Genomic DNA, 13,622 nt, shown 5'->3' on the forward strand with positions numbered 1-13,622 from the left:
GAATGATGATGTTGATAACTGGATTGTAAGGGGTTGGGAAGTGAGTGAGAAGAGATAAAGTGGAGACTCCTATTGTAGATGACCTTTTTAAGAAATTTAGCCACAAAGGGCCAAAGGGCAATAGGACTTTAGTTGGTTGGGACACAGTCAGCAGGTAGGAGGAGGTCAATTTAGAATGAGGTCTGATGACTCCCCATTCAGGGACTTTCTAGTGTACAATTGCACCACTTACCTCATTGCTAAATCCAGGACCTTTTCTCCGTCATCCTCCATCCTGTGGCATTTGCTGAGGTTGATTATGTCAATTCTGTGAAGCCAGTGGTCTGGCTATTTTTCTACCTCTAAAACCCCTCTTCTCTGCCACCTTATCTGACTCAACTTTGGTTACCTTTCATCTAAATGGGTCCTTGCCTAAAAGTCTATCCTTGGCCCTCTTTCTTTCTTAATATCCCTCAGAAATCTTTTTATAGCATCAGCTCTCAAGCTAAATTGCACACTTATTGAGTTCAGGACTTCCTTCTTCTGCATTCTGGGAGACGTATAAAATTGAAATAAGATGAGGTCCCTGCCCTACTGCAGCTTACAGTCCAGGAGAGTAATAAGACACCAATGAATTGATGGAGAAGTCAGTAGAATGCAGCCAGGTGAGAAATGAAGATATGGCCTACCTGGGCAATGTTCTTAAATGGAGTCCTTGGAGGAGTCCTCTACCTTCTGATCAGAGGAAGTGAAGGGCAACAGCCAAATTGTGGAGTTCATCTCTAACACAACCATATCTGCCCTTAGCCCTCAATTACCTCCTCTTACAATTGTACAAGCTTCCAACATTCCGACTTCCTTGCTAAATGTCATTTGCTCAGGACAGTTATAACCTACCTATTACCTGACCACCCATAGCAGCAGTTGCTCAGATGTTCCTGGCTTTCAGATCACTTCATAGCCCCAACAGGTACCACTAAATGTGTAAATTTTGCTCCGCCAGGCAGTAACCAGTTTTTTAAGAGCTTGAACCTCCAAATTTTCATTTTCAGTGGATTGAGTGAGTTTCACAGGATAAGCAGTCATAAATGGATGACTATTGATCTCAGATCTCATTACAGTATATTTTTCCCCAAACCCATTGTTCTTCCAAGTCTCCCTATTTCTGTTGAAGGCACCACAATCTTTCCAGGCATCTAGGTTCTCAACCTTGGTATCATCATCAATTCTTTACCCTCTTTCACCCACGTAGCCAATCAATTGCAAATCTTGCTGTTTCTGCTTCCATAAGATCTCTTGAAAATATCCCTTCCTCTCTATTTCCATGGCCAACACTCTAGCTTGAGTCACTGCCTCTCTTGAATTATGACAATAGCTTTCTATTTAGGATTCCTCTTCAAGACTCATCTCTCTCCAAGTCATCCTCCATATAGTTCCTTAAGTGATTTTCCTACAGCAAAAGTCTGATCATGTTACTCCCTCCCATTGGCTCCCTATTGTTTCCAAGATTAAATATTATTTTATCTTTATCTCATCCTTTAAAATTTATGTTTAGGTTTTATAATGCGCATGAACATCAGTAAGTAATATTTGTATACATTATGTGTTGAGGAGCACCATGGTGCAGTGGAGAGGGAATTGGACTCAAGAAGGCATGGGTTCACTTCCTATGTTGGTCTTTTATTGATGTGATCTTGGGCAAGTCCTTTACCCTCTATATGCCTTAGAGACAGCTAGGTGGTACAGTGGATAGAGTACTGGATAGTCATGTCAAGATAGACATTAGTTCAAATCTAGCTTTAGATACTTAGTGGCTCTGTGTTCTGGGCATTTAACCTCAATTTCCTCATCTATAAAAGGGGGATAATAAGAGCACCTACCTTCCAGGGTTGTGAAGTTCCATATAAATCCTTGTTATTATTATTATTCATTTTTCCATCTGTTAAATGAAAGAATTGGATTCATGTAGCTTCAAAGTTCCTTCCAGCTCTAAATCTGTGACCTATAGTTTATCAATAAATACGTATGCAAATCAGAAGTGCATGCTCATTTGTTGTTATTTTAACTAATGGGGGGTATAATAAAAAAAAAGTTTGAAGACCATTGTTCTAAGGTTCCCTCCCAGCCTGACATTCTGAGAATCAAAGTAACAGGCAGACGTATTCCATTGCTGGAATCGTGGCTCTGGCTGGGGTGACTGACAGAGTGTGCATGCGCGCGCGTGCGTGTGTGACACCCCTCTTTAATGTTTCCCACTCTGTTTCCCAGGCAGTGTGGATATGGAAAAGGCCTTGGAGATGGCAATGATGAGGAGCTCTACTTCCACTGTGAGTCTGGGATCCCTGGCTCTCCTTCACTGACCAGCATCACCTCCTCTTACCATCACAGGGCCAAGAGCTCTGTGGAGGGGTGGGGGGAGGGGATGAGTCTCTTTCAGGTTTGGATGCAGAGGAAAAGTCATCCTACCTCTACCCCTACCCTTACCCCTGCCCTGATGCTACTTCCTGAGCAGCAGCTTCTCTTCTAAGGGTACATCTCTCTTTTGTCCTCCACACCAGTTAAGGTCCCAACAAGGCGGACATATATTGACCTGGAAAACTGTGCTGATCCTATGCAGGCTTTGCACCTGTTTGCCAAAGAGCTGGACAGCTCCAGTGTGTCTGTCCACAGCATCATTGGTACAGGTAAGTGTCTCCCACCTGTTCCCCTGACCCCAGCCTGGGTCAGCACGTGCATGTATGCATGCACACACATGTACACACATGCACACACACAGAAGTACACACATACATGTATGCACACATACATATATGGTGGTAGGCCTGACTGGGCTAGGCACGTTGACTTTTTATTCCCATGGGAACATTGGCTGGATCTTTTCCAAGCTAGCTGGGTGACCAAAGCCAGACTTTTTATCATCCAGAATCCTTTCCTGAGAGAAGGTATGTCTGTGCCTGGCCCCAGGCTGCCGACTTCTTCTGGTCATTCTTGGTGCTTGGCCCATCCCTTTCAGAATGGCAGCTCTCAATTATTTGTGTGTGAATTTAGTTCAACAAACAAATTTTTTAAAAATCATTTTTTCCTTATATCCCATTCATTTCTCAATATACTTCTCCCTAATGTCCCACTCAGAGATGCAACCCTTATAATGACAAAAAAAAGTGGAAAAAACCCAATAAACTAGACAATACATCCACCAAGTCTGGGATTTCATACCTTGGTTCACATTCATAGTTCCCCACTTCTGCAAAGAAGGGAAGTAGATGAATTCTTTTTAATTTCCTCAGGGGCCCAGCTTGGTCATTAAAATTATGCATTATTGAGTTTTATTTTTTTCAGCAACCATTTTTATAGGATGTTTAATAAATTTGTGTTGGATTAAACACAATTGAATTGTGTTGAATTGAATTTTAGTAGCATGGTTTAAAATCCAGATGCTTATCATGGTTTAGCATTTACATAATGATTGGTTACAAAGCCCTTAACATTCATCCTAGTATGTATTTGCTACAACAAACATGCATGTGTTGTGTTCATAACACAGTGCCAAGATCTATGGGAAATGTGACACTTAGCGGAGATATGCTTCTTGCCCTAAGAGAGCTCCTCATGTATTAGGAGGATAAGACACAAGCACATCTAACTGTAACACATACTATTACTCAAGAAGTTCCCTAAATAAATGAAGTTCTAGAGAGAAGAGAATTGTTAGCCCCTCTCCTGATCTTCCTTTCTTCACTGTGTGTATAGTGTTAAAGAACACAGATTTTACATAGTCTGAAGAGACACATGCCATTCCATTTCCCATCTCCAAGTCTTTGCACTAGCTATCTCCCATGCCAGGAATGCACTTCCTCCTCACCTCTGGCTCTTAGAATCCCTAGTTCACTTTAAAACTTAGCTCAAGCACCCTCTCCTAAAGGAGGTTTTTTCTATCCCTCCACCTTTGCTTCAGTTGCTACTGCCTCATCCCCCTCCCAAATTACCTTGCATTTATTTTGTAAAGGCAGCATGATTAGAGTGATTAGAGCACATCTTGGAGTAAGCAGGACCTGAGGTCAAGTCTTACCTTTTCAAATACTGGCTGTGTGACCTTGGACAAGTAATTTAGCTTCTCAGTGCCCCAAGTAATTCTCTAAAACTCCAAATTGCAGAGCAGACACAGATCTGCATCAGTAAAGGGACTTTCCTCAATGGGGGTTCCCATTACCAATGGGATCATAGGTTGACCCCAAAAAACCCAAGGTGTGTGTGAGAGAGAAAGTGATTTATATGCTATATATGTGTGTGTGTGTATATGTACCTATATAGCAAGCAAGTGATATATGTAATATGTTACATAATATATGCATGTATATGTACATATACAAATAACACAAATAACATATATATATGGAGAGAGAGAGAAATGAATTTTGATCATCCACTCTATTAGTGAGGATCATTGAGAATTGGTTGGAATTATTACTTGACCCACAGACAGAGGGCAGAGCTGTAACTAAGAGTTTTGTCTCAGGGACTCAGCACTGTAGAGATAGGGTTCCATCACCTGGCAGCCACAGCTCCAGCCCTCACTCCCATCCATCTCCCTGCATGCATCAATTTTTCAGCAGTATTCTGAGATGTAGTTCCTCCCCGCAGAAGAAACACTCTGACACCCCCACTCTGTCTCACTATGCCCCCCGCCCTGCCTTCCCCTTAGCCCCAGATTCAAAAGCACAAGTATAATACCTGACGCTTCCTGTAGTTAAATGGCTGTGGGCAAGCCTCAGAGCCCCAGTTTTCTCACCTGTAAAATGGGGACGTTTTAGAAGGAATTCCTATTCAGCCAGGGGTTGAACTATGAGCCTAGCCTATGGCCTTTTGCGATTTACCTCACAGGGCAGGTGTGAGGAAAGCACTTCTTTGTAAGTCTTCATGTGCTTTAGAAATGAGAAGCCGTTTGATGATCATGTTCATCGCGGTGACTGTTCCCTGCTGTTCGCCCAGTAGTGGGCTCAGCAGCCTTGCATTGGAGTGGGGTGGGGGAGGGGGAAAGGGAAATGCTGTGGAGTAGGGGAGGAGAGGATGGGGGATTGCTGTGGAGTGGGGGAGGGGAGGGGCGGCAGAGAGGAGCCTGCATCTTCCACTTCTGCTAGGTGGGGCTAGCTGCTGAGCGGTCCTATTCCCCGCAGGTCAGTTTGGAGACCTGTGCAGTGGCTGCCTGAGGCTGCCAGGTGGGCGGGAGCTCCTGGTGGCCGTGCACACCCTACGGGACGGAGCTTCAGAAAAGCAGAAGCTCCGTTTCCTGGCAGCCGCCTGTGCTCTGGGTCAGTTTGATCACTCCAACATCGTCCGGCTGGAAGGCGTGGTTACCCGAGGCAAGTCTCACATTCGGACCTTGGATAGCTCCTTCTGACCTACGGGCTGGGAGAAGTCCAATTCCCGTGTCGAGAAAGAGAAATCCTCCTCTACTCAGTCCTTTCTTCCTCCATTCCAGCTCCCCCAGGCTCCAAGGGGCTCCAAGGGGCTCCAAGTGCTCCCTTCCTTTTTATTACTGATTATTTTCTTACTTATTGACTCACCTGCAGATGGAATTGTAACTAAGGCAGGATAATGAGAGTTTTGTCTCAAGATGATGAAACTTTTGGGGATACAGTTCTTTTTTGGGGTGCCGCAACCCTAGCCCCTCCTTTTGGTGCAAACCCTGCCTCTGCACTCACTCCACCCACCAAAAAATTGGTTTTAAATCTTCCAGTGTTTTTTTTAATCATAAGAGCTGAATCCCACTCTTCCAGTGACTCTTTTATGTGACAATGGGCAAGTTCCTTCCCCTCTCTGGGTTTATTTCCTCATCTGTAAAATGAGGTGATTGGACTTGAGGATTTCTAGTAACCTCTTCCAGTTCAAAATCTTAAGAGTCTCTAAGTGTGGCAGTCACATTTTCTATTCTAAGGCTCCTTCTTTGTCTAAAAGCCTATGATCCTCTGGGCAAGGCAGGTTCTCTCCCACACTCATTTCATACCCGTCCCATCCTGGCCTTAACTCTTTCAGACTTGAAAAAACCTGTAGAGTTCCTGGGTTCCCTCCCCTCTTTCTTCTCCAATAGGATCCCCAACTCTACACTCTTCATTCCTGTCCTTGCTGAGGGTATAGGAGAATTCCAGGGACATCCAAGGGACATCCCTACCCTGACTGGAAATTTAACCTGAAGCTTGGGGAGGGGCAGTGGACAGGGGAGCCTCATGTGAACACACAGTGGTTAAGCAAGTGGTTCTTTCCTCTTTGCCTGATTCTAGGGATCACCATGATGATTGTCACTGAGTACATGGGCAATGGGGCCCTGGATGACTTCCTCAGGGTGAGTACTTCACCCTCCCTTCATAGCTTTGGAGGTTGAGGGAGGGGGGATCAGAGCTAGGAATGAAGGTTCTGGAGTAAACAGGTTCTGGCCCAAGGCATGATATGTTATGTGCTAACCTGCAACTTCCTAGCTAGGCAAGTCAGTTCATCTCTATGACTCTCAGCTTCCTCATCTGTAAAATGGGAATAAAGTTACTTACATTCCCTACCTTGAGCTCTTTGAATCTAAATATTCTATGAAAATGTTGATCACTGTGGCCATGGCCACAGTCATGATCAGTATTATCGTAAGTGTTTGGCCTTGGGTTTTAAATATTTTTTCATTAAGATCTACATAGTCCCTGGGTACTCATGGGAAGGTGAAAGCCAGGAAGGCTGTTCACACAATGACTTGGGCTGGGAGCCCATGGGAGAAGAAAGGAACCTAAGAACTCTACAAAGAAAAGGGATTTCTTCAAGTCTGAACATGGTAGGATTTCTGCATCCTCTCCTTTCTTTCCCTGCTTCCCCAGAGGTATGATGGGCAGCTGACTGTGAGCCAGCTGCTGGGATTGCTGCCTGGGGTGGCATCGGGAATGCGATACCTGTCTGAGATGGGCTATGTCCACCGTGGCTTGGCTGCCCGTCATGTACTGGTCAGCAGCAGCCTTGACTGCAAGATCTCAGGCTTTGGGCAGGGCCCCCAGGACCAGGCTGAAGCTGTCTACACTACCTTGGTGAGGCATATTCTCTTCCTCTTCTGTCCCTGTTCAACCCCTCCCCACCTATACCCAGATGTGTGGACCTACCCTGGGTGTGTTTCTGGTTGGCTCACCTTGGGGAGCAGCATAAGGGACCTTCTTCAGGTGTGGATTTTCAAGGGAAGGGGGAGACAGAGAGGAGAAGGCATCAGTCATGATGAATCTCACTGGAAAAAAAGGACTGGGGGTTGTTTGGGGGTGGGGGTTTCAGTGGAGAACATCTTGGTAAAGGTAAAGGGAGTATAGAAGCAGAGAAACCTTGGATGGTGGTGGTGGTGGTGGGGGGGTACAAAGTGTCTAGATCTTCAACTGAGTCTCTATGCCTGGCCCTGCAGAGTGGCCGGAGCCCAGTTCTATGGGCTGCCCCTGAGACTGTCCAGTTGGGCCAGTTTACCTCATCCAGTGATGTGTGGAGCTTTGGAATCCTCATGTGGGAGGTGATGGCATTTGGAGAGCGGCCATACTGGGACATGTCCAGCCAAGATGTGAGTGGTCCCTGTTCCAGGATTGGGGTGGGGGTGTAAACTCAGTAGCTCAGACAGGCTCCCCTGACCACTGGGGTTCTGCATTGAGACCCTCTGGTCTCTGCCCTGAGATTCTCTGCTTTCCACCCTGGGATCCTCTGGACCCTGCCCTGGGACTCTCTGTCTACTCCATCCCCCCACCAAGTACCTAGGTCTTCTAGACTGAGTGTGCTAGGTTGGAGAGGAATGGAGACTTGAAGTCTTTTCCTTCTCTTTCATTGTCTTTGGCTCTGTCCTCTGCTATTGTACGTGGCCCTGGCCATTCATACAATGTTGTGGGTCCAGGTGATCAAGGCCATTGAGGATGGCTTCCGGCTCCCAGCTCCCCGGAGCTGCCCCTCCTCACTGCACCAACTCATGCTCCATTGTTGGAGGAAGGACCCCAGGGAGCGACCTAGGTTCACACAGATCCATAGTATCCTGTGCAAGATGGCAGAAGACCCAGAGACTCCACCAAGTGCCACCCTCACCTGCCCCAGATATGTCCCAGACAACCTCACCTGTCCTAGATATATCCCTGACATCCTCACTCTCACCTGTCCCAGGTATGTCCCCTGTACTGGGCAAGTCCCAACTACTGCCAGTCACATTTCTGATACCCTAACACTGGCTATGCCCTGATGCCCTCAATAATGCCATATATGTCCTGATACCCTCATAGATGCCATGAACAACTCTTCTATCTCCCAATCTGTCCCAAGCATACCCCCTGTTATGCTCACCAATACTGGGTATAATCCTGGTGTTTTCACCTGGACCAAGCATATCCCTACACCGCATTTGTTCCAAGTGGCTCTCCTAGTTTCATCTGTCTCTTCTGGTCCCCTGGCCCACTGACTCCCTGTGTGATCGTACTTTTCCCACATTCCCTTCCTTCAGTTCTGTGGATGAATGGCTGGAGGCCCTGAACTTGGACCAATACAAGGATAGGTTTGCTGCTGCTGGTTATGACTGCCTGGAGTCTGTGGCCATGATGAATCTTGAGTGAGTCCTGGGAAGTTGGAGAAAGGGTGATGAGAACCAGGCTCTGGCCTCGGGGGGATGTGACATTTTAAAGGCTCCCTAGTCCAATGTTCTAAGGACCCTATGCTCTTCCCAGAGTTGCAGGGTGGCATCTGAGATCTTCCCTCACACGTACTTCATACTCTTGGGTGACCCTATCCCTGACCCAGGGGCCAGACTTAGCAAGGAGGGAAGAAGGCCTAAGGGTAGGGTTGTAGGAGAATCTTCTGGGGAGGAAGGAACTGGGGATGGGGAGGGAAGAGAGAAGAGTTCAGAATGAGGAGAGGGAAGTGATGGTCGGATGTCATCTCCCTCCAGAGCACGTCTCTCTCCTGACTCTCTTTTGTCCACAGTGACCTGTTCAACCTGGGTATCTTTCCTCGGGCACATCGAGATATCCTCCTGAGTGGGATTCGAATGCTCCGGGCACGAGTCATTGAACTACAGGGACAAGGGGTTCAGGTGTGAGCCTGATTCCCCCTTTCTCTCCCATTGGTGAGGCCCAAGGACGTTGGCTTTTCTGCCCTGCCCAATTCCCTAGTCAGCCCTGTTCTCTGGCTGGGCTCCAGGTGATCTGGAGACCTTACATGGCCCGGAGGTTGGTTGCCTCCTCAGGCTTCTGATATCTTTTCTGACCTCAAGTCACCAGACTCTAAGCTTGTAGCCCTGTGGATCCCAGGGTACAGAGACTACCTGGAGGAGTGGAGCAGGTGTGGGGGCTGGGGGCCCATGACTCTCCTATTCCTCAGTCCCAGCCTGCTCTGTTCCCTTAGCAGCTTCCTGCCCCTTAACTCTCAACTCCTACCCCTCTAATCTCCATAAACCAGTCTTTATTCCCAAACCCTCGGGCCTGTGAGAAAGGATGAGGGGCTCTGGGAAGAACATGTGGTGAGCATTCTCAAATCTGCTCTGCTCCTAATTCATCCACGTTCTCTTCCACACATGTGGGATTTTGTCCCCCTTTGGGACTGGACTCGAGGGATTGAGGAGGTAGGTAGCTGAAGGTTTGGAAGGGGACATGTGCTTCTATGATCCTACATCCTCCTAGGAGTGTGGATCCTCCCATGCCCCTCCCCTCCCTAACCCCAGCTCTCCTAAAGCCTAAGCAGGAAGCATGACAGGAGCACAGGTGGGCACTGGTGAGCAGCCCGAAAGCCTTGGGTCCAGCCAGCTAACCTGACGGTTGGCCTCTGAGTCCCCAATCTCAGGTGCTTATAGAGACATATCTCTGTCTGTCTTCTGTTCATCTCTTTCCCTCTGGGGTCTTGTCGGAACTACCACCTGTTCAGGGCCATGTCATCTACTTCCAATATCATCCATTTCCCTGACTCCCAGACCAATGAGAATCTGTCCTGTTTTCAAGATATCACTGCCTCCTTGGAAGTTCTTCAGCAGGTCTAGCTTCGGTCTTTGTTGCTGCCAGTTCCTTTCCACCATGGAGTCAGAGAGGAGTCATTCACCCCGGACCTGCCACACTCCTGCTGCCAACCTGGGGGGAGGAGGGAGACAAATAGGAGTCTCATTTTTAATTCCTTTATAAACTAGCAGGGGTTTTGCCTTTCTTTCCCCTGTACCTGACTCCAGGTAAGAACTTGGAGCTGCTTTCTCTGTTGTGACCACATAAAAACCCTATTCTCCAGCCTACAGGGACTATGAGGAAGAGAATCATAGAATGTCAGACCTAGAGAAGAGCTGAGGTAACCTCGTCCAACCTTTCCATTTTATGGATGGAGAAAGTGAGTTCAGAGGGGGAAAGCAGCTTGTTCCAAGTTGCTGAGTCAGTAGGAGAGCTGGAACTACAACCAAGGTTGCTTGTCTTTTCCCATTTCGCCAGGCTGCCTCCTGAAAACCTTTTAGTGTTTTTTTTTTTTCCCTGTGACTTTAACTCCCTTCTGATATAGTGGCTCAGAGGAATAAAGCCTGGGAAGTCCTCTTAGAATAGGTGGGAGCTGAGCTGGACCTTGAAGGATGGGTATATAGAGTCAGGAGGTAGGGCACTCTTGGATTGAAGTGACTTTGGTGGTTTGCAATTCAATGCCTGGCATGAAGGAAGTAGGCTGGGGAGGAGGGAAGTTAGGTGGGCTGGACAGAAGTCCAGAAAGCTGGGAAGAGGGCAGGGTTAGTCCAGATTGGTCTGTATTGGACCAGGTATAGACCCAGAGATCTCCAAGGGTCGATAGTTTGGAGTCCACAGCAGGGAAGAAGGATCTACACCAAGAGAAAAAATGTCCCCTACACTCCCACTCCCAGTCACGTTATTTTCCCAAGGCTAGACATTTCTAACTTTTCTGTGTAGACAGGAGCTATTGGTGTCAACTGTGAAGCTTTTTCTCCCCAGGAGGGTGATCCTAGGCTCCAGCCAGTTAGTTGACTTCTGACTTTTGGACTGTAACTCATGACATCTAAGGAAGAGCTGAGAGAACTAGTGATGTTTTAACTATGGGGATGGGGATGATAGCCTGTCTTAAAATATCTAAAGGGCTGTCCCAGGGAAGGGGAACTGGACTGGGTCTGCTTAGCCCCAGAGGACTAGAAGTGGTGGGGGGAAGCTTCCAGGAGCTATCCCAAGGTGGAATGGACTTGGGGTGGGGGTGCTAGAATACGATTTGGGGAGAATGCTGTAAAGGACATTCCTGTACAAGAAATGGTGGTAGGAAATGCCCTCTGTCCCCCTGGAGACTCCTCTTCAGCTTTGAAACCCTGTGATGATAACCCCAGTTATACATGGTATTAACCCCCCACCACGCCATTCTATACAGATCTATTTTTATATGAAAGTTGTTAATTTCACCACAGTGTAAGCCAATGGGGCGGAGGGGGTGGGGAGTGATGGGGTGGGGGAGTTCTTTGTGATTTGATTTCTTTGGTTAATTTTGGAAATGTTTTATATTCATGGGGTCCTGTCTGCTACATGCAATAATAAAAACATATGGACACCTGGAGTGTGAAATAAAGGGGAGTCCCGTGTGGTCAGCTATGAAAGTGATGATTATGGGGGTCAGGAAGCCCTGTGCAGAAGGATGCACATGGCCTCCGGGCTAATAAAGAGAACCCTGGCAGCACTGGGAATATTATTATTTCATTTTTTTTAAAGAGACTGGAAAATATCATCCAAGATCTTTGACCCTTAAGGACAATGATTGGAGAGGTGGTTTGAGATGATGAGGAATTCTACCTGATTAATTCTCTAAACATTTTCCATGTGCAAAGAACAACTGAGGTGGGTCTCTGACCAGCTAGGAGGCCTACTATGGGACTTGTAGATAGAGATGGGTAAAAGCTTTATCCCTGGAATCCCTCTCTACAATTTAGGCTGCCTCTAAGGCATCTTTTTTGCCCTTTTGGAACCTTTGCAGAGCTCAGAAGGGTGAGTTAACAACACAAAGGCTTGGGTTCAGAAACCAAACATGGACAATCCCCTCTTCCCCAAATACTTGACTGCTGCCTTTTCCTCTCTCCAGGCCATATCTAAGCTTGATGGTTGAATTGAGGACCCTCCTCACACACTCAGGTTGTGCCACTCAATCCATCCAGGGCTGGATCAAGATCTTGAGAGAGAGCGAAAAGGGACTCCCTTCCATGAGAGGACCCCCTCCCATGCTGTACATCTTTGGTCCCTAATAGACTAGAACACAGACCATCCTTGTTAGTTGAGACTGGGGGTAAAGAAAAGGTTAGCTAGGACAGGGATCCAGATTTTAAGGCATCTCCCATCTCTAGCATCAAGTGCAGGGGGCAGAAATACAGGGTCCTGTCCTGATAGGGCAGAGAATAGGAGAAAATACTGCAGTTGATTGTGATACCATGGATACATCAGCAAGCATTTATTAAGTGCATACATAATATGCCCCAGAGTCTGTGCTAAGCACCAGTCCCTCTGCTAATCTGAGGGCTTCTGGTGCCAATGCTAGCCTCCTTGTCCAGATCTTCTCCTAAATCCACCTTCTGGAGACCTTTTCCTGAGTCATTATTTCTCAGATGTTAGTATAGCACTGTTACTGTCCCTGTTACCCCTTCTTCTTTTTATAACATCCCTGCTGTCCCCTGTTGGTCACCCTTTACTCTGGGTACATAGCCAGACCACTTCTTTTACTGGTCACACAGCTCTTTTTTGCTTGTTTTTGGTTTGGGTCTGTGACTTCAAAAATGTGGCACCCTCCCTCCACTCATTTGTCAGAAACTTATAGTCTTTGAAAGCCTAATGGAGGGCTGAAAGGTGAAATGATTTGGCTCAGAGTGATTGGGTTTATAGACTTCAGAGGCAAGGCTTGAACCTAGTCTTCCTAATACTAAAGTGGGCCCTCTGTCCTCCATACTTAGCTACCTCTCAGCCTTAACATCTCCTATGGCACTTCTTATACATAAGCCTTATGTTACAAGATGCTTACCCCTATCATGAGCCTTTCCATCCTGTGGTTGGGATTCCATCTGAGAGCATGGAGCTACACGATTCACAACATTACTAGGAAAATCTACCAGGAGAATCCTGGGCCATGGCTGGCAGAGTGAAGGATCCTGTTTAGAAGAGGAGAGCAAGAGTTTGGGGCAAAGAGCAGGCAACAAGCCTCTGCCTTCTGCAAGTCCATGCCAAATGGAAAATGGGGTTGTAACTAGTTAATCATACTAAAATAGTAGAAAACTCCCCTGATACCACTTTTATATAAAATAATCCAGTGAAATAGGTAGGCACTATAAACATGATTATCATTAATTGGTATAGTGGAAAGGGATTTGCACTTGGGGTCAGGAAGAGCTTAGATTCAAAGCTCGGTTCCAACCCTTTTTAGCCATGTGACCACAGGCAAGGCACTGAATCTCTCTGGGCCTCAGTTTCCTTATCTGTAAAATAGGGAGAACAATTCTTAAAGTACCACGTAAATGCAAACTATTATTATCCTCATTTTGCCGATGAGGAAACTGAGGCCCAGAGAAGGAGCAGATTTACCTCAGCTCACACAGCGAGTAAAAGTCAACTCACGTGTTTGAAGCTAGGTATCCTGATTTTGGTAGCTAGGTGGCACAGTAGATAGAGCTC

At 46.8% G+C, this 13,622-nt stretch overlaps 1 protein-coding gene across 3 annotated transcripts in view; it reads left to right on the plus strand.

Annotated features, from left to right (window-relative positions):
* EPHA10 (EPH receptor A10) overlaps positions 1-11,382 on the plus strand; it is a 43,513-nt gene extending 32,131 nt beyond the window's left edge. For 2 of the 3 annotated variants that reach the window (XM_072609992.1, XM_072609993.1), the window contains 9 exons: positions 2,248-2,306; positions 2,538-2,663; positions 5,154-5,339; positions 6,258-6,319; positions 6,834-7,037; positions 7,397-7,546; positions 7,871-8,063; positions 8,413-8,569; positions 8,941-11,382. In XM_072609992.1, the coding sequence (XP_072466093.1) occupies positions 2,248-2,306; positions 2,538-2,663; positions 5,154-5,339; positions 6,258-6,319; positions 6,834-7,037; positions 7,397-7,546; positions 7,871-8,063; positions 8,413-8,569; positions 8,941-9,055 (1,252 nt within the window). In that variant the 3' untranslated portion in view covers positions 9,056-11,382. Of the gene's footprint in view, positions 1-2,247; positions 2,307-2,537; positions 2,664-5,153; positions 5,340-6,257; positions 6,320-6,833; positions 7,038-7,396; positions 7,547-7,870; positions 8,131-8,412; positions 8,570-8,940 lie in introns of all 3 variants that reach the window. The other variant, XM_072609990.1, reaches the window with a different exon arrangement.
* Positions 11,383-13,622: the final 2,240 nt, after the last annotated feature.

The sequence above is a fragment of the Notamacropus eugenii genome, chromosome 5 (assembly GCF_028372415.1).
Source record: "Notamacropus eugenii isolate mMacEug1 chromosome 5, mMacEug1.pri_v2, whole genome shotgun sequence".
NCBI classification, from domain to species: domain Eukaryota; kingdom Metazoa; phylum Chordata; class Mammalia; order Diprotodontia; family Macropodidae; genus Notamacropus; species Notamacropus eugenii.